Source organism: Drosophila montana, unplaced genomic scaffold (assembly GCF_035044405.1).
Source record: "Drosophila montana isolate Dmon_TW-CO22-7 unplaced genomic scaffold, ASM3504440v1 contig_3207_1, whole genome shotgun sequence".
Lineage (NCBI taxonomy): Eukaryota > Metazoa > Arthropoda > Insecta > Diptera > Drosophilidae > Drosophila > Drosophila montana.
The window spans coordinates 502954-528229 of NW_026998086.1; the positions used below are offsets into that span (position 1 = coordinate 502954).

Consider the following 25276-nt stretch of genomic DNA (forward strand, 5'->3'; position numbering starts at 1 on the left):
TGAAGGTCGTGGCTTCGCGGACCTGCCCAAAATTAATTAGCCTTCAGTTGGTATTTAGCCGGCCGGCGTCGCTTTCGAAGTCGAATATAATTGTGCAAAAAAAACGGTAAAGAAAAACTAACGGTACACGTCACGCCAGCTAGCACCAATGCCAACAACAAGAGACGCCATAATCAAAATGCCAATAAAAACAAAATAAATAATAGAAAAAAATCTTAAAAAAAAGCAGTGAAATATTTTTTTTTTTTGTTAGCGACATTTTTAGGCGACAACGCAATAATTTGTTTATAGCAAAAAACCAAAGCTGATAAAAATGTTAATACTACAGGGGTCACTCGCGAAGCTAGAAGCGCTTAGAATATTGTGAGAGAGAATAAAGAAATATAAATTTTTTTATGTTTCTTGGAACATCTAGAAATTCGAATCTTTGCAAACTCGAATCAATTTTGGCGTTCTAGTTAGCGAGCGATCACTGTAAATAGAATTGGTTTTCCAGCACGCAATCGAAACGAACGCCTTGTTGTACTGTGTAACGAAAAGCAATATTACAAATTAATTAACAATAATAACACTTCAAATTGCATTCGAGTTCGAAAAGAAGCCGAAGAAGAAGAAGAAAAGATGACACCATCGCCCACAAAGGAGCTCATGAATGCGCCAACAATTTCACGACGTCCGCGCGAGGAGTTTGCCGAAAAGGTGAGTCGAGCCACGTCCTTTTTGAATAGTTTTCATAATTTAGCCAAGTGCTATTTTTAAATGCTACCAAATGTGTTTCCTGTGCTTTTATTGATCGACCTCAAAGAGCAAATAAGACGAACAGAAAAAAAACTAAGAAACTAAGATAGAAGAAAAAAATGAAATGGAAATGGAAATGTGCTTTGTATTCTTGGCATGGTTAAAAAATATAAACATTTGCCGGGCTTTTGTTTGATTCTATTTGTTTGTGCAATGTACAAAATACCCACATATACTACTATATACAAAACACGTGTACATATTTATATATATAGTAAACATATAGTAATCCAACAGACGTATAAATATATGTATGTATGTATGTATATATCTGTCTGCTCTGTGTCGTAATTTAGACAGTTGCCAGGTAATCGAAAAGTTATTCCTGGTTTAAATCACATTTTGGGTCTCTGAGACTCTGACTAATCAAATGGCGTTTGTCGTGGCTTCAAACGATATCTGATTGATAAGATATCGACAGTTACCGTTAACTGATAATCGATTCTGCGATCCAAGTACCCATCATTCATTAGCTGTACTTCTGTCTATCTTTATATATATATATTATATTTATAGGTTTTGTTTATATATACGTTTCGGCAATATTTCTATCATCGCGTGTAACAGTTTTTTTCCCTTTTCATGATGTATAAAAACTGTTAATGGGAACTTTTGTTAATTTGATGTATTCCTGATTTATTGCCATTTACTTAGTTATCGATTGAGATGTGACTAAGGTGAAAATTGGGCTTTCCGTGTATCGAAATGAAACTATTATCGATAACAATGTATTTTTTTTAATATTGTTTATTAAAGATGTCTTTCAAATGTTTGAACTGTTATTATTAGGGTTTTGCTGATATAGAAGAAATATTTATTCATTGAAAATGGGTAAAAAGGGTATTATGTATTTGTGCCAATGTATGTAACAGGAAGCATCTCCGACCCCATTCTTGATCAGCATCAACAGCCGAGTCGATCTAGCCATGTCCGTCTCTCTGTCCGTCTGTCCGTCCGTTCGTCTGTCCGTCTGTCCGTCCGTCCGTCTGTCCGTATGTATGAACGCAAGGATCTCAGGACCTATAAGAGCTAGAGACTAGCTGTAGGTCCTCCTAGTGCCCGCGCAGATCGAGTTTGTTTCCGATAATCGATAACTTACCCCGTTTCCAAGTAATCAATAAAAATCAATATCGAAATCCTGTTTTTTGAGCAATTTCGGCAATAAATATGAGCTAGAGTCACCAATCACCATTACCATCTAGAATAATATTATATAACAAGTTTCTTTCATTTTATACCTATCGCCTGTTGGAAGAAGAGGGTTCAGGGAATCAGGTTGAGGAACCTTTTACTTGCTATTTCTAGAAATATGAACAGGAAATGTTTAAATAGAATTCCATTTAATAAAATAAAACATTTATCAATAGGAATTAATCTTGAAGCATTTTCTGCTGATTTACAAATTAGACCAAATTTCTGATATATATATTTATTTATTTATTTCTTAGATATTTATTAGTTAAATTGTATTGTTTACATCCCCTAGAAAATAGCATCTGTGTAATATCGTTAATCAGGGACACATACCATATACTTTGTTCATTAGCTTGTTTTGTTTTCTCTGCGTTGCAGTTGCACTTACGTCAAAAATCCATTTGGTATGCAAAATGCAAAAAAAAAAGAGCGAGAAAAAAGAACAAAACAATAATAAAAGCAAGGCAGCTTAAGTTAAACGAGAGGTCAATGAGTCAATATAAATAAAAAACGAGCCAGAACACGACTTGCGGCTAAATTCCTACACGTTGCGCGTTATTAGTATATTAGCTGAAATCTTTGGGCTTATAATAAGCTTGTTCTACGATTTTCGATATACAATATTATAGAGTTTTTCTAGATGTCTTTTACAGTTAAGAATTCATATGTTAATCAGATTATTTATGGTTAGCTTTTTGCTGCTACGTTGCTTTCACAAGATCCATTGTCAACGAAATGCTTTCAGATATGCATATTTATTTATTTTTCAAAACGCAAAAAACACAGAGAGAAAAAAAACCCAAACGAACGAATCAGCAAATTCTTTTTTTTTTACAAATATTTTATTCATTGATTGATTTGCAACAATTCCACTTCGTGGGTTGAGACAGTGTTAATTTCATTTGAACCTGATGCAGATCAATCAAATTGCCGCAGACCTGTTTCACTGTCGAAGTTAAATGTAGGGTTACTAGAGGAAATTACCCGGCGTTGCTAGGGTCAAATGACTAATGTGCAAAATGCAAGTGGTAATGAAATTGTAAGGTATGGTTGCCAGAAGATATATAAGATGATAGCATTGTAGTTGACATAACAATTAAAGTAAGGAGACATCTACGATCGCACAAAGTATATATATTCTAGACCAGCATCAACAGCAGAGTTGACAAAGCCATGTCCGTCTGTCTACCTGTCTGTTTCAGGTCTACTAGTTTCTCAGCTTTAAGGCTATCGTCTTGAGACAGCGTCATTCTCTTTGCATTTCGGAACCGACGGCATCGAACCACTATATCATATAGTTGTCATAGGAACAATCGGTCGAAAGACCGCCATATGACAAAATATTCTGTTTTCCAAGATATTTTCATCAAACTCAGTATTTACGAGCTTCACTCAAATATCTGCAAAAGACGAATTTTTTAAAAAGGTATTAAATCTTCGGCTTCCCGATAATATTCTTACATTCTAATTATTATTTATAATTTATATACTTATTTTTATTTTTATTTGGAATAAACAGAAATGCCATAAACAAATTTTAAAAGTGCTGTTTGTAGCTGAATTTGAACCGGCGACCTGCCGTTTGTTAGGCCAAAACTCAGACACCTGCTGAGCTGTTTTTGATACTCCTCGTGCAATCTATGAACACACTCACAAGTTGGAGAAATTTTACAAAAACTCCCTTCGGACTTTGCGTTGATCAACAATCAGTCAGTCAGTCAGTCAGACAGTCAGTCAATCAGTCAATCAGCCAATCAGTCAATCAATCAGTCAGTCAGTCAGTCAGGCAGTCAGTCAGTCAGTCAGTCAGTCAGTCAGTCAGTCAGTCAGGACATACTCTATTATATATAGAGATTTTCACATATACATTTATCAAATGTTTATACATTTGTATGTTTTTATAGTCTCTTTTTTTATTATAGTCCAATGCAGCTAATTTGATGGCATTGGCCATGAAGAAGACACAAAAAAAAAGAAAAAAAAAAACATGAGCTTTTTAGCTGAGTTTTGGCGCGCCTTTAATGCGTTTCGCTATGAGGTTTTTTTTTATATACTCGGCTCGGTATCATCAACGCCATTGTCGTGCTAACAGCTAATTTTGAATATTCTGCATATATGTGTTTTACTAAAAAAAAAAAAAAAAAAAAAAAAAGGCAGCAACAAAAAAAAAACAACAAGAATTTCAGTTTAAATTGTGGGCCACATAACGACATGCCGTGCGAAATCTGATGCAATCGATGAGATCATCGCAGAACCTACAGAAAACAAGAACAAGAACAACAGCAGCAACAACAACAACAACAACAACAACAACAACAACAACAACAACAACAGCAACAACAGCAACAGAAACAACAACAACAACAACAAATACTAAAAACTGCTTACCGTATCCGAACCAGAATCGCGCTTTATATTACTTTTACGTAAAACTCACACGAGCGTAATGAGCCGGCAATAATAACAATAACAACAATAATAATAATAATGTTAATAATAATAATGAAAGGACCATTTGTCGAGGCATTAAGGTTAAGATTTTCGATTTCTTATGCAGCCACTTAAAATCCATCTGTCTTAAGAACTTGACTCATTTTTAAGTGTTATCTCCTCACTCATGATGCTCTAATACTCAGTACACGATGTTGCTGAACGGGTATGCTTGGGCTGTTCAAATTTCTACAAAAAATTTGTAACTAAAGCTCTTCGAGGCTATATCTATCATATGCCTGATCTAATACTTTGCCTATTACGGATTATAGTTATTCTTAAGCTGAAAAAAATAAAACAAAAAAAATAATCAACTTATTCTTTTATGATCCAACTAATATGGATTATAATAAAAAAAAACAAATAATTTAATGAACAATCTAACTAACATGGATTATAATCAATCTTAAGCCAAAGAATTATCAGCTTATTCTATTGAAATATAGCTTTTGTAGATTATAAACAATCTTAAGCTGAAAAAAAAAATCAAAGTAATCTTTTATAATCTATGTATAACTATAACTCTAGATCTTTAATTGGATTGCTATAGGTTTGTAGCCTGATCTAAAAATCTGCGTATTATGGATTATAATTAATTATACTTTGGAAAAAATCCAAAAAAATGATCAACTATTTCTTAATATTATGACCGTTTGTCAGTTCGAATTTTGAGAAATCAGTATAATCCAGAAATTGGCATAGATATTTTTATTGTACGCATTGAATCTAAAATTCAAATCAAATATTTAAAAGTTGTGAATCTTTTCAAGTTGAGGCTTTTCTTTAGCTTCGTCGTACATTGAACTTGTTTCGTAAATAAAATTTAAATAATTGCTCCACATTCGTTCGTTTTGTCTGCCACCTAAAACTGATTTGCATAAAGATCTGTCGCACTTTAGAGTATCTCGTAGTCAGGCACGCTTTGTTGCAACATTTAATGCTGTCTGTCTTGCGCTTTGATGGTGCATCATCGTGTTGCACAGCGCTTCAGTTGCAACAGTTGCTGCAACTTTCAATTTCTGGTGTTCGTGTTGCTGCTGATGGGCTCTTTTATTTATTTTTCTTTCTCATTTCGGATTTTTGTTCTTGTCGGCATTTCTGCTGAAAACTAAAGCAACTTTAACTGACTCATCAGCAGCGGGAGCTCAGAATCCCGTCCAGCAGCCGAACAAGAGCCAGTCGCATCTCATATTTGACACGGGAAATCGTAGACGTCTATAATGGGGTTTTTTTTTTTTAGCCTAAGTGGGGTATTGCGCGTTTTGCGGCTTTGCTATGTACTTCATAAATATGAATATGTGAATATCTGAATATTTGAATATATGTGTGAATATAGCTATATATGTATGCATGTGTGCGCTTCGAGCTCATTTGCGTTTTAAAGACCTTGCACTTGTTGAGTTACGTCTGACAATTGACAACTTTGTCAACTTTTTAATTGCATTATTATTGGATTTCATTTGTATTTTATTATAAACTGGAATTCGTGGCGTAAAATTTGTCTTTTTTAAGCAACATGAAGGCTGTATTTATAAGGTGTAGACATGTATTTATTTAAATAATATAAAATCATTTATACATATATCATTTAAATAGATAAGCCTGATAGGTAGGTCCTGTCATAGTCTTTTCTTCTTCGGTCCCAGCAAGCCAGACTTCCAGTTAAAAGTAAACTCAAAGGTTTCTCTCAGCTCTGTGAATCTCAAGCCATTATTTGGGTTGGGCAGTTGCATCTGTCGCCCCAGTTCGTATCGGGGTTTTTTCAGCAAGAGATGAGTCTTGGATTCAATTCCGATTGGATTTATGTTCACATAAAACTGCTGACCTTGACTGTCAATCTGACTGACTGTCTAACAGATTGATGATCAACTCACAGTCCAAGCCGTAACAACTAGGAACTTACCTTGTATGATATAAGTGTACAATGTTTTGCGAAATTCCACCCGGAAGTGTGGAAAAGTCGTGAAAAAAGTTGTAGGAGATCTCTTTGCTTAGCATGTGATCGACCTAAGAACTAATATCTGAGATCTTTGTGAGAATTCGGGTGACTTAGACTTCTTGCAGTACCCGCTTACCCCCCACCCTCTCTCTCTGTCTCTCTCTCTCTCTTTCTCCCTATCTCTCTTCCTATCTCTCTTCCTATCTATCTCTATCTCTCTCTCTCTCTCTCTCTCTCTCTCTCTCTCTCTCGCCCCTCTCTCTCTCTCTCTCTCTCTCTCTCTCTCTCTCTCTCTCTCTTAAGTTCCAAGCGTGCTTCAAAATGAATTGACGAATTTTCGGGCTCAAAACTCCTGACTTATGTATGTTCAATTTGTTTTTTATGGACCCCTCTGCGAGTTGCTCGAAAGTCCATTGATTCAATCTAGAAAATTGTTGTCTATGCCTCAAAGCTCATAACGAATAGGAATACAAAATTTAACACCCGCTTGGCCCCATCTAAAGGTGGGCATGGCCTGGCATGGCCCTCGGCCCGTTGCCATCAGCATAATCATCTGCTGGCCTGGTAATTGTTGCGTGTCGCTGTTATATTTCCCATGGGTGTGTTAGTCAAACTACATTGGGATACGCACTGGGTGGTTCCGGGTGTGCGTGTTTAGGGGGAGGGGACTGTGGGGGGGGGGGGGGTTGTCTATCAGCTACAGCGCACCTTTCGTCGTTTCAGCCAGGTTTGCCGCCAGGTGGCCGGCCAGTCAAATGGTTGGCCAGTTCAACGGTTGGCTTGTGTGGCCCGGGTCTCGGGGGCCTGTCATATCATATGGCAGTGTTTGCGCAACGAGCTGGTTGCACGAACAGCGCCTCGCCGGTGGCAGCAGTGGCAAACCCAGCAGTCCCCACCCCTCGCCATTCCATTCAAAGTGTTTGCATTAGAGATGCGCGCGTGCCGATAAGTTAATGAATGAGTTTTTGGCTGAATTTATAATTTGTGTGCCAAGTATTAAGCAAAGAGTCTATCCCAAAATGCCCTATTATTATACATATAAGCCATAAATTAGTAGGAGAAATGCAAATGCAAATTTGGGGCAGATTATGAACAAAACTCAGGGCTGAAAAACTTAGATTAAAAATTGTTGTTGACCAGGTTCAAGGCGCGAAACAACTTTCTCCTTCTTTCTAGGCTCAGTTCATAGACCTGTTTTATTTTTCACACTCCTGAATTCAGCTTTAAATCTTGTCTTGTGATTAATTTTAATTTAATTTAATTATTTTAAAATAATTTTCAATTTGTGCGCCCGTTCTGCTGAAAATATTGCAAACTTTGAGTATTTTCATAAAGAATTTGCGGGCTACATTTGATTTCTAGCCAAAATTTGCTTCATTTCATTTATTTATTTAAATATTTAAAGCCAAAATCCTAATCAAATATGGCTAGACAATTGAAATGGTTTTGGCCCAAGCTATAAATGCTTCGTAGCTGGGTCAGCCATCAAATAGTTTTAGTTTTTAAAATTTTCGAAATTTCCCAACTCCTAACTCGATCAAATTTCATCCGATTTTCACGAGGATTGGCTCTTTGTTCATGGTTATGCTTCTAGATCAATTTGGCATCAAAATCTGGCAACATTATTTTTGGTCTAAATTCATGTGAAAATGGTACCATCAAATATCGTATATAGACATAGGTCAAAATTTCCCAGTCCCATAACTCAGTCAAATCTCATCCGATTTTCACGAGGTTTGGCTTTTTGTTAATGGTTTGACCTCCTTATCAATTTGGCAAATAAGTCTGACAACACTATTTTTGCTCGAAATTCATGTCAAAATATACCATCTATCTTATCTAGACATAGGTCGAAATTTCCCACCCCATAACTCAGTCAAATCTCATCCGATTTTTATAAAGTTTGGCTCTTTTTTAATGGTTAGGCCCCTAGATCAATTTGGCATTAAAATCTGGCAACATTATTTTTGGTCGAAATTCAAGTAAACACGGTAACCTTAAATATCCTATATAGACATAGGTCAACATTTCCCAGTCCCATAGCTCGGCCAAATCTCATCCGATTTTCACGAGGTTTGGCTTTTTCTTCATGGTTTGGATCAATTTGGCATCAAAATCTGGCAACATTATTTTTGGTCAAAATTCATGTACAAATTGAACCCTCAAATATCCTATATAGATATAGGTCAAAATTTATTATAATTTAAATTTCTCTTGTTACATATTATATATTTATATATATTTTTATATTTTCTTCTCGAGTCATATAATAAAGTTTATATTGCTCTAGTGCATTATATTAAAATTATTGTATATATTTATAATTAATATAATTTATTTTTTCTTGCTTCAAATAATATAGTCTAAAGTAATTATTTCTTTTCCCGTCACGCCCATCTCTAGTTGACGTCTTGCCTCCGCCCAGTAGTCACTTTTTGTCCTTTTGGGCGTGGCATTTGACGTGCTTGCCTCCCATGGACATAAATATTGTGACATTATTAATTTAATTGATTTTGGCCTAAATGCTTTGATTTCTGAACGGGCAGCTGGGCAAATTGCGTTAGTTTATAGCTGACTTTTGTTATTTTTAGACGCTGTTAAGTTGAATGCGAATCGTTTCAAATAGCAATTTAATGCTGAATATCAGCGAAAGCGCCGAGCTTCAATCGGTCCAGCCAGCTGTTAAGCATCATCATTAGTTGGACCCAAAATCCGAACTCACGTAACCCCGACGCCAAATGGCGTCAATTAGCATTAGATGAACATTTATGGAACGCACATCACTCGGTATTTGTTGTTGTTGTTGCTTTTCGATATTTTTGCGATTTGTTTTGCTTAAAATACGCTTTAATTATTGCTAATCACCTGCGAAGTCAACGCCGCAACAGTTGAGCAAAATACGGGGCAATGCAACGACTTTGAAATACTCTATACTTTGCAAAAATACTTGAAATATATGTAACATGAAAATAGCAAATAATGATTTTGCCTAGTTTGAATGCCAGTTTTTTTTTAAGAAGTTAAGGTCTAGTCGAAAAGTTAAATCGGTTCAGTTTTGGCAATGTTATGCGAGCTTGAAGTTTAGGAAGATATGGGACTCTTCAGGTCCAAATGTTTGCTGAATTTTCCAAAATCGAGTTGCAAATTTAAATGCAGAGTTGATCTAGAGATCGAATCCTTTGCATAATGGTAGCTCTTATAGAAATTGGTTCATTTTTGAAAAAGTTATGATAGTTTAATGTTAAGAAAGAGGTTTTGCAATTTCTATAGTTGGACTTTCTTCTATGAATTGCGATATGAAAAGGATTTGGGATTCCTTTAGCTAAAATTTCTAGCATGACTCTTAAAACTAAGGATTTGGAGATTTTATAATTAATATTTCCTACGTGAATTTCTTAAACGAGTTTTAACAATTAATTTCCAAAAATTATATATCCAAATTCAAATGGAGAATCAATCTAAAGGTAAAACCATATGCATAAGAATTGATTAGTTTTTGGCATACTTATGGGACTTTAGATATTTTTATTAAACTCAGCATTTGCGAGCTTCGCCTTTCTAAAAAGGGTATTAAATCTTCGTCTTGCCCAAGATAACCTTACTTTCTCGTTTACATCAAAAACTGTGCTTCCAAGTTTAAATGAAGAATTATTTAACAGGTTAAACAATGGCCAAAGTTGTATTCCTTATCAAAATTAGTTCAGTTTTACCAAAGTTAAGAGAATTTAAAGTCTAGTGAAAGCCTTGACTTTAGAAAAGCATTCACCCCCGAGTTCTTTACCCTTAAATTGCAATTTGGCAATGCAATAATAATAATAATAATAATCTTGTTATAACGCGGTTTGTTCTTTAGCTGAGTATTCGCTCTGAATGGCAAAAGTTGTGTAGTACTTTTGACCATATCTCTCGAGTCTAATAATAACTGTGCGTAAACAGTTTTCTTTTCAATTCGATTTGTTTTTCGCTTGATAATTGCCAAAGTTTCGCTGCCAGCGCAAAAAAAGATAACGCCAATGGAAACGGGTTATGTTTGCCAATAAGTAAATTAAACAAAATTGTTTTCTTTTTGTTTTTTTGTTAAAAATAAAATTCGACGTCATCGCCATCGCTAACTGGGCAAAGACAGAGAAAAACATTTAGATTTCGTTAACGGTCCAACTGCTCGAGCAGCACTCGAAGCCAGGCAACAACTCGAGTCGAGTATCTGCAGTTGTTGCAGCTGCTCACCTTCTCCCACCTCCCCCACCTCCCCCTCCTTCACTACCATTAAAAAAAACGCCATATGGCCTTTCTCCAAAATTCAAATAAAACAGTCATGAGGCACGTCATGAGGCGCTCGAGCAACGGGCAGCCCAACGACTCGCAGAGCTGTTGCAAGGCACTCGTCATGCGTGCCACTTGGCACCTTTGTAGATAAGAAGTGTATGTAAGTGGCAAGAGGGTGGCTTGATACAAAAATGCTGCAGATATTGCTCTCAAATATACCTCTATTATCTGTGTAATGTACAATTTATGTGTACGTATGTTTCTTGTTAAATGGCACCTCATGCAAAGCGACCAAGTAAATAATAAATAGTGCTAACAAATTTTGTTTATATATTTTCAAGATTTCTTTGTAACTTATGTAGGAATGTCCAAGGAATTTAAAAAGCGATTCGCTTACAAATGTTAGTGTCTCTAGCGCTTAAAAACTTCGAGATATTCGCAAAAACGAATTTGAATTGATAATTCGAATATCGATATTTATCGATAATTTGAATACCAATTATATTAATATCGAATTTAATCGATAATATGCACATCGGTTTTTATCAATAATCTGAATGTATATGGCTATCGATAATCGATAATCGGATTATCGATAATCTGAATATTCGATTCTTATCGATAATCTGAATATCGAGCTTATCGATCATCTAAAAATCTCTTGTTTTGATCTTCGTTCTGTTATGGTTATTTCGTACGAGTGCGCAAGTCTGTACACACAAGTGTACTCTAATCTTAAATAAAGAATCCTGCTAGATAGATCCTGTCGCTGGCATCGTCGCAGTCCTTCCTTTTTGCGTCCAGCAAGCCAGAGCTGCAATTAAAAGAAAACTCTTGGGTCCCTCTCGGCTATGAGAATCTCAATGTTAGAAGACGCAACTGGGCAGAAAATATGTCGTCCCCGTTCAGCTAATAGTTTCTTCAGGAAGAGTACTGCTCCCCTTATCAGGCAAGTCGAGCCATAATATTGTTTTTAATTTTTTTTTAATATAAATTTGATAACATTGTACATAGAAAGATAAATTTGAATTTAAAGAAGTAAAAATCACATTTATATATACTTATGTTAGTTCCCGAGGTATTTGTGAATCCCACAAAGCATATTATTATATTTATTTAGGCAATTTGTTAAGCTACCCTCGCTTGTTACTATCGCCATGTAGCATGGTCTATTTTGTGCGCCGGCCGCTCTGAGGCTACGTGCAGTGCCGGCAACCGGTCACGTTTATTGTCGGACTCGGAGTCGCAGTCAGAGTCAGATACAGATACAGAGACGTAGGCTGTGGCTGCAGCTCTGGCACCAGTGGAGACCGACTGACTGAATAGCTGGCTGGCTGGTTGACTGGCTGACTGGTTGGCCAGCTGTGCAGCCCGCTGCTCATAACTGTAAAAACATGCTCGCCCACTTCCTTGGAGCATGGGGTCTGCGACTGAGACTGAGACTGGGACTGGGACTGAGACTGGGTCGGAGGCAGCGCATTGTGTCCATGTGGCGTGTGTTTGATTTTTGGTTTCATTTATTGCTTCATTTCTAGCATTGTTGTGCGAGTGTGTGCGAGTGTGTGTGGGCATGTCATTGGCAGACTCCGTGCATGTGCGTGTGTGTGTGTGTGTTAATTTTTAATTGTGCTAAATGTGCACATAAATATCAACACAGATAAATACAAAAGCACGATATATATAAGTATATACAATGCAACAACAACAACAAAAGCGACAATATTCACAATTCACAATTCACAATTTTCAATTTCAACATCCACCCATGATTTGGCTTATTTGTGGCTTTGCCTCGTTGTTGTTGCTGTTGTTGTTGTTAGCTGTGGGGCATGAATGGGAATATGTGCTGCCTTTTGTTAGCTGACATTGGCACCAGCAGCTGTCATTGTATCTATGTGTGTGCGTGTGTGCGCGTGTGTGTGTGTTGGGTATGACTTAATAGCTGATAAATAATGCTATTCGCCCATCGTAAATGGTCGTCACATGTGCGTCTTGTGTACAAAATGCATTCAAAATGTGTCAAATGCTCATTGGCCCATTATCGGCGACGAAGATACAATTGTATCTCAAGGGATACAAGATACATTTTTATTGCGGCACTCGCATATGAAATAAATAACATTCTGTCTAGGATCCCTGCACATCTACCACTTAGAGCTGATGACCTATTCAGAAAATTGCTTTCATTTGGCAAAGATGGAAATATGTAATTGTGAATAGGCGAAAGAGTGTATGTGCGTGTGTGTGTGTGTTTGTTTGTGTGTGCGTTTATCCTTTATTTGCCTTGAATATAAGTCAAATTTTGAATAAATGTTTTTTGTATTATATTTATGCCTTTTGGCATAAGTTTAACTATATTTTATATATTTGCCTTAAATATAAATTAAGTTTTTCATTTTATTGGCATTCAACTAATATTATTTATAATTTAAGCCATATTTTATATATATTTGCCTTGAATATAAATCAAATTTTAAACAAATATTATTTGTATTATATTTTATGGCCTTTTGGCATTCAACTAGATTTTGAACTATATTTTTTAGCCCTTTTTCTGACTTATTTTTCGTTTTATTACTATTTATTATTTCAGCTGATTCGTGTTTTTATTATTTCAAGATTAAACAAAAATTTGAGAAATTCGCATTAATAAATTTATTGCACTTATAAACATTTTTGCCGCGGCAATAATATTGTGCGTGGTATTTTTGACCCACTGCTGCGTGAAGCACAATTCAACAAATATCGTGTTGTTCTTGGCCGTTTTAAGGGGTGTCCTTAAAAGTTTGCCCATCTAGCGTGATATTTCACAAGTCGTTTGTAAAATAAAACAAAAAAAATATAAATGCAGCCAATTTTGTATTTAAATAAAATGCAACCGCGGAAGAATTCAGCATAGATCGAAGTTTTTTTTTAAGCTGTGAACGAACTTCTTATTTCAGAAACTTATTTTCCTGCCACATTGCCTTATTATTTCCATATTAAAGACTCAATCGTTGTACTCAATTCTAAGAAGTTTTCTCATTCGATTTATAAAGTCTCACGCTATTTTCAAGTTTTACATTTTCTGATCATAGGGATTTCGATTGTGGAAAAATCTTTAATTTTTTTTTATTTCTGTAAGAAATACAATAAATTTTAGAGCCAAGATTTATTTGTATGTATTTTTCTGTAAGACAAACAATCGATTTTAAAGTCAAGAATTATTATTATTTAATTTTCTTTAAGATAAACAATTTATATTAAAGCCAAGATTTATATATATTTATCATTCTGTAAGCAATCAATTTTATATATGTTATATATGAAAAGTTCAAAGAGATACATGCTGAATATATATAAAACATGTAATTTTCGCACTCTGCGAACCTTTTGTACACACCTCGGTTGTATTTGTGTGTGTGTGTGTGTGTGTGTGTCTGCTTTCATGGATTATTATTCCTCTGTGTATTTATGCTTCTGCAAATAGCGTGAACTTTGCCAACGCCCGCTGCGAATTTCGATTGCTCAAGTGTGCTGATGACTTGATATTTCCAATGGTAGCTGCACTGTGCCCCCGTTTAATTTTCTTTCTTTCTTTCCCTAACAGCTAAATTCTAAATGTTGGCTTTGATTTTTCGTTGCCTACTTTCAGGCTGCTGCGGTTAATAGGCAAGCGCCCGCCCAAAAGCAGGCAACAATAAATTTTGCTTAAATTCGTTTGCAGATTCGAATTTATTTTTACCATTGATTGCGAGCTTTTAATATTAAATTTATGGGTTTTTACAAACCTTAATATTCATTAGGGATTTACCCACGTGTACTTTACCCATGGAGTCATCGTAAATAATTAAATGCGAACAGCTGCTGCTGCTGCTGCTGGTGCTGCATTTAACAACCATCAACTGGTTGTTCGCACTCGTGTCTCTCAGATACAATCTGATGACTGGCATTAAGCTGCGATTTTTTGCGGAATCGGAAGCGAAACAAATCAAATGCCATACAAAAGTGGGCACACGAAACTCAATCATTCATTAAGGCGAACAATGAGGCGTCTAGCATCAAAAGCCATCGATAATTCAGTCTAGAGCAGAACACGGCGGCACAGTGGCACAAGACTATATGGAAAAAACAAGAAAAAACGTATATGTGGGGTAGATTTTTGGAGAAAAATATGAAAGTTCACTGAAAGAAATTGTTAAACAAAAATACAAAATGAAAATGGGTAAAGTTTTTTTCTCTATTTTATTGGAATTCTTTTTATGCTCAGAAGAGCTACTAATATAATTTTTAATGAAATCTTATATGTGCCTAGAAAAAATTGATTAGTTTGTTTGTTTTCCAATAAATAATTGAATATATAATTGTATATATATTTGTATATGTAATAATAAATATTATTCATTAATATACAAACTAACCTTGCCTAATATACGTTTGCTTAGTCACTTTTTATCCAAAATTTAAATTTCTTTTGTGAACATAAAGGCATCAAATAACAGCTCGTATTGCTTTTTGATTGTTTCTAAGCCACTTTCTATAATCTGCTCACTGTTCTTTTTGGTCACAGCGAAAAAAAAAGGACCAAATGAAGTCAATAAAAAAATGCAGTATTATTATTGTATATTATTTTATTATTATTATTCTTTATTCATATTTTTTACTTCATTTTATGTATATTTTATTATTATTTATTTTATAATTTTATTATATAATACTTTTATTAATTATTATTATTTTATATTTATATAATATAATTATTATGATCACTATGATTATTAATATTATGCTCATTACTTTATCTATTTATTTACTTTTAAAAACAATCCATAATTATTTTGTTGTTCAACAAGCGTGAACCACTGTGCAGTCGCCTGCTTGGTTGGCACTTCAAACAAATAAACAAAGGCAAAGTGTGCACAACAAAAACACACTACTTAACACAACTGATGTGTTGCGGTTGTTGTAAATGTGTGCTGTTGTTCTTATTGTTGTTTTTGTTGCTGTTGCATTGTGCTAAATGAGCTGTTGATGCCACACAGCCGATCGCTAATTAGAGCGCTTTCTGTTGCATAAATTATGAAACGAAATTCAAGCCAAGATTTTGGGCACAAACACGTTTTTGGCCCTGTCACGCCCACGCAAACAGCTGCTGAACGACACACACGCACACAAAATATGGCCATAATAACAAACACGATAATGATATTAAGTATACGCCAAATTGGTCAAAACAAAAGAGAAAAACAAAAAAAAAAGAAGCGAACGAACGAATAAACGAACGTTGAAAATAAATGCCGAGCGGCGCAGAAATTCTAGTGATCCGGGTAATAGCTGGAGTTAATGCGACGCTCAATGGGCCCAAGTCGCGTCAGTTGTGCCGTGGCAGTTGGCCGAGTCAGACGCGTAATTTAAGCCGAGATCTCAAGACTCGCTAACGAACCGCAGCGCGACTTTTAGACTTTGCACGCGCCATCGGGGGGCAAGTCTCTCTCTCTCTCTCTCTCTCTCAAGGTTAAAGCGATGTCATTTTTTCGCAACATACGCTCGTCGCTGGCCTCGTCCAGAAAGAGCTCGTCGCGCGACACAACGCCCGTGCGCAGCTGCGGCTCCCGGCCGGCGAGCGTGATCAGTTCTCGACGGGATTCGACGACCAGCTCGACGCTGCAGCGCGGCGATACCTTCATACTGAACGGCTCCGATGAGGAGCAACAGCAACAGCAACGCGACGGCGGCGGCACCGAGTCTAACAGCAGCACGCTGGAGAAGAAGTCGAAGAAGTCAAAGGTTTTTAGCAAATTCAGCACGTTCACGAAGCGCAAGAAGCCACCCTCGCCGGAGGAGGTGGCCAGCTATGAGCATCATCCCAGCGATACGGCCACGAATACGTACTACAAATGGCGCAGCGATGGCGATCGCATGCTCGACTATGATGCGCAAACGGATCCATTCAATTTCCTTTACGAACAGGGTAGTCACAAGTCGGGCATGCAGCGGCAGCCCAGTCTCGGCTCCACGTCCAGCGGCAGCTTCGACAGCAGCACCTATCGCAAGAGCAAGACGCCGACGCATCTGCGCGAGCAGCTGGAGCAGCTGAAGACGCACTCCAATGACGATCTGCTCGAGGAGGATGAGCGCGACAAGTACAAGACGGTCACACTGAACAGCTTTCGGAAATCCTTCAGGGATCGCCTGCTGCAGCAGCAGAAGGAGACGCCGCATAATCCCGCCTGGTTCGTGGAGGTGCCCGCGCCGCCGACTGCGGCGCAGCAGTCGGGCGGCCATCGATGGGACTCCAAGGAGAATCGACCCGATTTTCTCGTTTTCGAGAATGACAACTATCGGCCGCAGTCGCGCTCGCCGCTGCGCGACAGACCCTCGCGCTCCGCCACCCGCTCGCCCGTCAAACGCAACGAGACATTTCGCGTGGCGCAGCCCACGCTGCGGCACATGTCGCCATCCCCGACGCCGCCAACGCCCGCGTCTGCCATACGTATCGAGATCAAGAACTCCATATTGCCGCATTCGCCGGGCCGTCTGGTGCCGGTGGGCGTGGCCAAGCCCATGCCCACAACGGAGTACTATGCGCAGCGGCTCTTGGCCAGCAGCGTGGCGCGCCAGGCGCCGCCGGCGGGCAAATGGTATCGCAGCCCGAGTCAGCATTCGCCCACGCGGCAAATGGGCGTGGCACAGCAACAGCAGCATCCACAGCAGCAGCAGCAGCGCTGCAACGGTCGCTATCAGACGCTCGTGCAGATTGGCAGCGAGCAGGCCAAGTTGTCACCGGCGCCCGCCCGAGGACGTGCACCCACCCGCGTACAGCTCTACGGCAGCAAGCCGAGCAGTCGACAGCAGCAGCTGCAGCAGCTGCAGCAGCAGCAGCAGCCGCCCGCCTCCACCTACTTTGGCGGCCACTATAATGCACCTGTGCCCGCGGCGAAGCCGTTGACCAGTTCGCGTCAGAGTTCTGCCGGCGGCGGCGTGGGCTTTGCCAGCGCCAATTGGGGGCGTCGCGAGCAGCCGACGTCCAGAGCCGTTCACGTTCACGCCCCCGCGCCGCGACGCAATCGCTCGCCGATCAAGATTCCATGGCGATAGATCGAATACACGACTGATCAAATACAATCGGCCAAAGCTGAGCGCGTGACACGAACACGAGCACGAGCACGAAACGAGACGTGTTTCAAATAAGACACACACAAAACGAAACTCAAGTTAAATATTTAAATAATACAAAACTAATATAATAAATGAATTTTAAATTATACAACAAATAATAAATAGAACATTTTAAGTGTTTGTTGTTATTCCATACATAAAGGAGTAAAGAGATAATAATGTTGTTCTAAATTCCAATATATAGTATATATTCTGCCGTAGCGCAGTGGGCGAAGCGTCGAGCACGAATTTCATTGTTCGAACATCCGTCAAGCTGCTAGACAAAAAATAAACATACATTTTCGTTCTCAAATATTCTTAGTTAAGCAAAAAACTATGCTTTTTCTGAAATATTTTACATAATTACAAAGAAAAGTCTTGAATTGAGCACAATTTATTTATAAAAAGATTTTGCATGCTTGAAATAAGCTTGATAGCTTATGTTAAAACGTTTTAACGACTTCTTTAACATTGACTTACATTCTTCTTAAATTATGTTATATTATAGTTATATTAAAAAATCTTTTTTTAAATAAATTGTGCTAAATTTAAGACTTCTTATATTATAATTATATTCCTATATTCTTGCGCGTTAATAATTTTTGTATATTATTATAAAAAATATTAATCAAAGATAATTTTTGTAAGATTCAGTACTGCATGCAGGTTGAAAGTAGTTCTTGATGTAAGAACTTTGTTTTAAGTTTGATAAGCTTAGAACTTGTCTTGATTTTAACGGGTTTTGCACTTGATTTAAGTAAAAAGTCGTAGTTTTTTCTTTAACCATTATTACTTAAACATTTTTTCAGAAATTTAAATTTTGATTGATAAACACATATAATCATATACTTTTGGCCATATTTGACTATTCAAAACCAAGCTTAACCTGAAAAGTCTGCTGAAAATGTCATGCTCATAGCACGCCTAAAAATATCGCATAGCACTTTATATAGCTATCGCCAGGCGCTCATCTCTAGCCACAACTCCCCGTGGATATCATGAGGTTGGCGACAATTTGCGTCATTCGAAGCGAATATTATTTATTTTCCTATTTTTATTTACAAATTGTGCTAACAATTGATTCATGTCCAAAGTACCCGAAAATTTTTTGTCTGTACATTTTGTTGTTGTTTTTGTTGTTGTATGTAAAAAACTGAAGATTAATTCAACAATGGGAATTTGTTTACAAACGAGCAAAAAGAGAGAAAACAAATCCAAGTTGTGTTGTGTAAATTGATAATTATCATTTATTGGGCTAACAAAATCTTGCCCAACTAACTCCTTATATGTTGTATGCGGCTTCATTAAGAAGAAAATCAACAAGTTGAATGCGAATGCAAAAATACATTCATTCAGATATGCCCATCTATATATACCTGACATTTTTATTGAGGTGTTAATTATGTCTCCGTTCGTGGTATTTGTTTTAAAAATCTTAAAAATTTACCATACTTTACTTTAAGTTTTTTTTATTATGACTTTTATTATACCCTGAAACCATTGAAAATGGGTAAAAAGGGTATTATGTATTTGTGCAAATGTATGTAACAGGCAGAAGGAACAGGCATCTCCGAGCCCATAAAGTATATATATTCTTGATCAGAATCAACAGCCGAGTCGATCTAGCCATGTCCGTCTGTCTGTCCGTATGTATGAACGCAAGGATCTCAGAAACTATAAGAGCTAGAGACTTGAAATTTTAGCTATAGGTCCTCCTAGTGCCAGCGCAGATCGAGTTTGTTTCCGATATTCGATAGCTTGCCCCGTTTCCAAGTAATCGATAAAAATCGACTTGACTAGTATAAACATATATATATCAAGTACTTTTCATTTTATACCTATCGCGTGTCGAAAGAAGAGGGTTCAGGGTATCCCCTAGTCGGGAGCTTCTTACTTGTTTTTCTTTTAAGTTTTTGTTTATTCTTATTTTTGGTCAATATTAACTCCGTACGGGCTTTCGTGTCCCTCGTATGACTAACTGTGCATGACAATGGCTGAGCGTTACGTGACGAGCATTCGATTTACTTGCGACCATATTTCGTTTTACGGCGGGTTAGTTAGAAAGCAGATGCGCTTATTATGGCCGTATTTGGATGTTCAGAATACTACGCTTAACGGCATACCTTACCCCGCAGATATATATATGCATATATATATTTGATGTATAAACAAAAAGTGACGTCAACAACCAGTTGATTTGTTCGAGCACCTTTTTGAGTTATGCAAACAAACGATTTACGGATATCTATATACAAATATATTTATATATTCATATGCATGAGGGCATAAATGATTTAAACCAAATATGTGTTCGAGTAGATCAAAATGAATCATATTCATTATACGATTATCTTGCTGCACGTTCGGTTTTTCGCATATGAAGTGGGCTTGGGCATTTTGTTTTATAATGCACTATTTTATTTTTATAAAATATTCCTTGAATATATAATCTCTCTGACTATTTACATTAAAATAAGAGATGCAGTCAACTGCAAATTACTCTCAAAGCCAACTGCATTAGAGGCATTCCATAAATATTTATTAGTTCCTATTCATTATTCATTATTCATTACTCATTATTTGGTATTTTTAAATTTTTTTATTTGTTATTCAGTATTTTTTATTAATAATTTATTATTTATTATTAATTAATTATTATTATTATTTATCATTTAATATTTATATATATATATTTTTTTTTTTCAATTTTTTGAAGGTAGTTTCTTACTAAAGCTTCTATGCGAGAGTTTCTCAATTACATTTAATTATATAAATGCATAATTGTCTTTCGTTCTGAGAATCTGAGTTGTTTACATGTCGAAAGAGTTAAAGGTAGTTGAACTAACACCTTCCGCTGAATTATTATTAATGTATTCGAATTGATGTTTGCTGTCAAATTGCTTCTATTTTTTATTTTGCACCCACATCATTTTGTTTGTTTTTTTATAAGCCAGCTTTGCTGCCGAAACTCTTGGCGTTATTCAAGTGTAACCAAAAAGATTTCCGTTGAATTTAATAAACATTTGTTTATTTGAATGTGGAGAAATACGATATGTTAGACGAAGATCAAGAAATTGGGGCTTAAGAAAATAGATGCATATCTGAGATGCCTGGGAACAAGATGTTCGATAACTGAAACTGTCTTGAATCTAAGGCTCGTGTTTAGAATATCACAATGAGAAGGAGAATTCATATATATTCTTAAATAATAATTATAATAATAAAAATAAAAATATATAAAAAAATAATATATTATTTAAAAGAATAATAATAATAAATAACAAATAATGAATGATGAATAATGAGTAATGAATAATGCGTAATGAATAATTAATGTTGGAGATAGTTTCCAAAGCGCAACCTAAATATATTGGCAATATTTACAAACCCAAGTTTTTTATTATTATTATATAAATAGAGACTCGGACCTCGAACCAGTTAAATAAATATATAATAATAAAAATAATAATAATTATTATATTACAAATAATAATAATACGAATAACAATTAACAATAGCAATCACAATTGTATTTAGACAAATGGTTTTTAAATCTTCTAAAAATGATTCCACTTTCTTCAATTAGTTATGTTTTAGAGAAGAGTCGATAGTCTCCAAAATAGACTTTGCCTTTCTCCCTAGTTCTCGCCATCTCTCTCTCGCTGTCTCCCTCCATCTCGCTCAATATCTTAACTAATACTAACTAATTAACCAATCTCTGCTCTAATATCATCAGCTTGAAACTTGAGCTTCGACTATTTATAACACTTTCTAATGTAGTCACAACGGGGTCGTTGTTAGTTGCTTTGACTATTCGCATTGAGCTTAGGCCAGATAAGTCGCCAACTTAGCTTGGCAATAGCAACTAAAACAGCAACTAAAGCAGCAACTAAAGCAGCAACAACAGCTTTAGTTAGTCGCTGATCTACGCATGATCTTGAGCTACTTAAAAGTACGCCCAAGTTGGTTGCTCTAATGTTTGTTTTCGGTTAGGTTGGAAACGCATTTGGCTAGCTTTGTGGCATCTTAAGTAGACTGTGAAAAATAAATGTAATGTAAACTTTGGAGTCGTAGCCTCGCTTTGGATAAATTGCGTGGCCCATCTGCAAACAGGTTAAACGCTGAAAATCATCAGACCCCAAACTAAAAAGTGTTAATTAATGCAAAATTTGACAAGCTACCAAACATTAAGTCAACTGAGCCAACTCAATGCATTAGACGAGACTTCACGACTGCGTGTTACCCTGTAACCAAATGTCTGCTGTCTTAATATACATTTACTAGCAAGAAATAAAGAAATAAATTCTATACAAATCTTAAAATAGTCGGCTTATGTGGAACAATGCATATAATAATACAAGTATTTTCTGCGAAGGCATATAAGTATTATATATGTGGGTTTATGTGTGTGTGTATGTATGTGTGTGCGTGTGGGCGAGTGTGTGCTAGTATATGCATGAATGTATGTATGCATTTATGTATGTATGTATGCATGCATGTTTGTTTTCTAATAGCAAACGCAGACCAACGAATTTCTAACAAGTGCTCTTCTCCTCGATTCTCAAGAATTCAAGTAGGCCTTGCTGAAATTCAACAATGCAGGCAACGTTGGCTCCAACGGCCTGTGGAGGAGCAACTTGTGGCGGTGGAGCAGGAGGAGGTTGAGCGGGTAAGTGTATGTATGTTGATGTATGTATGTAGATGTATGTATGTAGATGTATGTATGTGGATGTATGTATGTAGATGTATGTATGTAGATGTATGTATGTAGATGTATGTATGTAGATGTATGTATGTAGATGTATGTATGTTTGTATGTATGTATGTATGTATGTATGTATGTATGTATGTATGTATGTATGTGTGTAATTAAAGCATTTACCTTAAATATACCCTAGATTTGCCTGTTCGAATCATATGAACAGATTAGATTGACTGGAATGTTGTTGCTGATCGACAATTCTAATGTAATCGTAGTTGCCTTCCTCTGCCTGTCACATACACTTGCACAACTCCATAATAGCTTAACCCACCACCAATTTTATAGGGTATCCAAAAAAAGAGCAGCAAACAAATTTCGGCGAAATTCGGCGCTTCTGTAAAATTGTTAATTTTGTACTTAAAGTAAGCTGTTCTTTTTGTTTATTCCTCTCGTCTTTCCTTTTACTGTTGTTCTTTAATTGTTGTGCGTGTGTGTGTGTGTGTGTGTGTGTGCGTATTTTGTATTTTGCAATAAACAAATACTTTTCGGGCTCTGTGATTCTGTTGTTCTGCTGCTTTTTACAATATGTGGCTCATACGTAGATTGTTTTCCAAGTAAATCGGAGCCGGTTTTTAAGTTGTTGTCGTTGTTGTTCTTGTTGTTGTTGTTGTTGTCGTCGACCTACGGACTCATTTTTTTGTAGACAAACAGTCAACACTTGCATCGCGTCATAGCTTCAAAAAATTCTTGCTCAAAGTTGACTGAGCTGCGCGCTCAGAGATACATTTATAGACGCAGATACAAATTTGTTCAAATTTGTTTGCCCAGAACTAAAAAGCAAGTGCGCGGGCGCTGCCCACACATTGACTGTGTGTGCGTGTGTGTGTGTGTGTGTGTGTGTGGGCCGAACTAGTTCTCATTCTGTCGAATTAGCCTATTTAGTTTGCATGTGAGCTGCACGACACTTCAAATGGTAATTTCCACATAGTTTCCCAGCGTTTTTTTGGACAGCATTTTACATTCGAAATTGGGTTTATTGTTTGGGCTGACTTTGGAGCATGACATCATTCTGCAAATAAATTATAATTCTATGTTGTTCAGAGTAAACATATATTTAATTTATTTGTGACAATAGATTTTCGCTCGAACGGAAAGTTTTTCTTTATTTTGGCTTGATCGGGAGTTGTAACGATAAATTTATCGAAATAGCGCAGCCAACTTCAAGTCGATTGCAGGTAATTGTTAATCGATAACATTAGTGATATTCCATATGTATTTTAGATCAGTTAAGTGTTAAAGGTAATTATTATGGCCTACTTATGCCTAAGAGTTATTCTTAAACTCTCACAGTTAAGACTTAGAACACAATTTTAAAATTAAGCTATATTTAGCATACATTAGTGATACTCCCTTAATAATAATTTATTAGCTGCATATAATATAAGACATATTTTGGGGAATTTCACATATTATTCAATATCTGCTTATTATTTGTACTTCCCATGCTATGCAACTTGAGAGTCAGCTTAAGTTTCTCTGGACCTCCTCAATAATTTATTCGCTATAAATATTAATGGGACTTTACGTTTGGGGCGTTCCCTATATATGGTTTCAGCCGAACTCAGCGCCAAATTTGTCAACTGTCAGCTGTGCGAATATGTAAATCTTTGAGAGTTTTTTTTTTTTCTTTGGCAAATTGCAAAACTTTCGCCGTTCTTAAATGTGGCAAGAACTCATTTGTCGCCCGAGCGGCTGTGATTGGTTATAATGCATATGCCATGATGGGCTATATGTTGGCGTGACATGTGTTTAATTGGCAGATCATTAATCTGTGGGGATTTGGGGGGACAGGGGGAGTGGGAGTGGCAGCTCCGCTTAAGTGGCAGTCAAACATTTGCGCACTTAAGCCGTCAACTTGCAACTTAATGCCACATCCGTCAGTTTGAATGTTTGCTGCACGCCATTGTCGTCGGGCCTCTTGCCAGGGTTGTACCCTTCTCTCCACATATATATGTATAAGTATATGTGTGTGTGTAGGGTTGCCAACGAACTGGGTCAGCATCGATTTTCAGCGCGACGTGTCACAATTATTGCGGCAGCATTGGATACGTTCGACTAGTTGCCCCAATGGACTGCCGCCAAAAAGGGCAAACACACACACACACTCACACACAAACACACAAACACACACATTTTGTGAGGCGCCACTCAAAGGACAAAGCTCTTGCCGCATCCTGCATATTAATGCTATGCAATGAAAAGTCAACTTTTGCAGTTGAAAACCAAAAAACAAAAACGAAAATTACTAAAAAGCCTGCAAATGTTTGCTGCAGCCGCATTCAAACACGTTCACACATACACACACAATACACACAACACACACCACACAAGATAACACACACACACACACACACAACACACACCACATAACACACAACACACATTAAGACAAAGAAACATGGCCAGAATTGCAGTGGAAACGTGCCAAGTTGTTGTTTTTTTTTCAATACCCTGTAGCTGAATGTGTCAAAAGGGTATAATGATTCAGAGGAAATTTGAGTAACAGCTAGAAGATGGCTTTACCGAACTAGAATGAAATGTTCGCTAATCCAACACGCTGATCAAACTTATTTCTAACTCCAGAAAACCAGTTTGTCTTGCCTAAACCGATAATTATCGATTTTCTGCTTCGACTTTCTGAGCATATCTCGAAAATTATAAGAGCTGGAGACACCAAATTTGGTATACAC

At 36.8% G+C, this 25276-nt stretch overlaps 2 protein-coding genes across 2 annotated transcripts in view; both read left to right on the forward strand.

The window, feature by feature from the left end:
• Nucleotides 1-540: 540 nt before the first annotated feature.
• Lmpt (Limpet) overlaps nucleotides 541-25276 on the forward strand; it is a 77407-nt gene continuing 52671 nt past the window's right edge. Inside the window, exon 1 of the mRNA XM_064688377.1 lies at nucleotides 541-699. Within this exon, the coding sequence (XP_064544447.1) occupies nucleotides 622-699 (78 nt within the window). The 5' untranslated portion in view covers nucleotides 541-621. The remainder of the gene's footprint in view (nucleotides 700-25276) is intronic.
• On the forward strand, nucleotides 16019-18004 carry LOC135432627 (uncharacterized). Its single transcript, XM_064688355.1, has one exon. The coding sequence runs from the start codon at nucleotides 16190-16192 to the stop codon at nucleotides 17762-17764; it is 1575 nt and encodes a 524-aa protein (XP_064544425.1). The 5' UTR covers nucleotides 16019-16189; the 3' UTR covers nucleotides 17765-18004.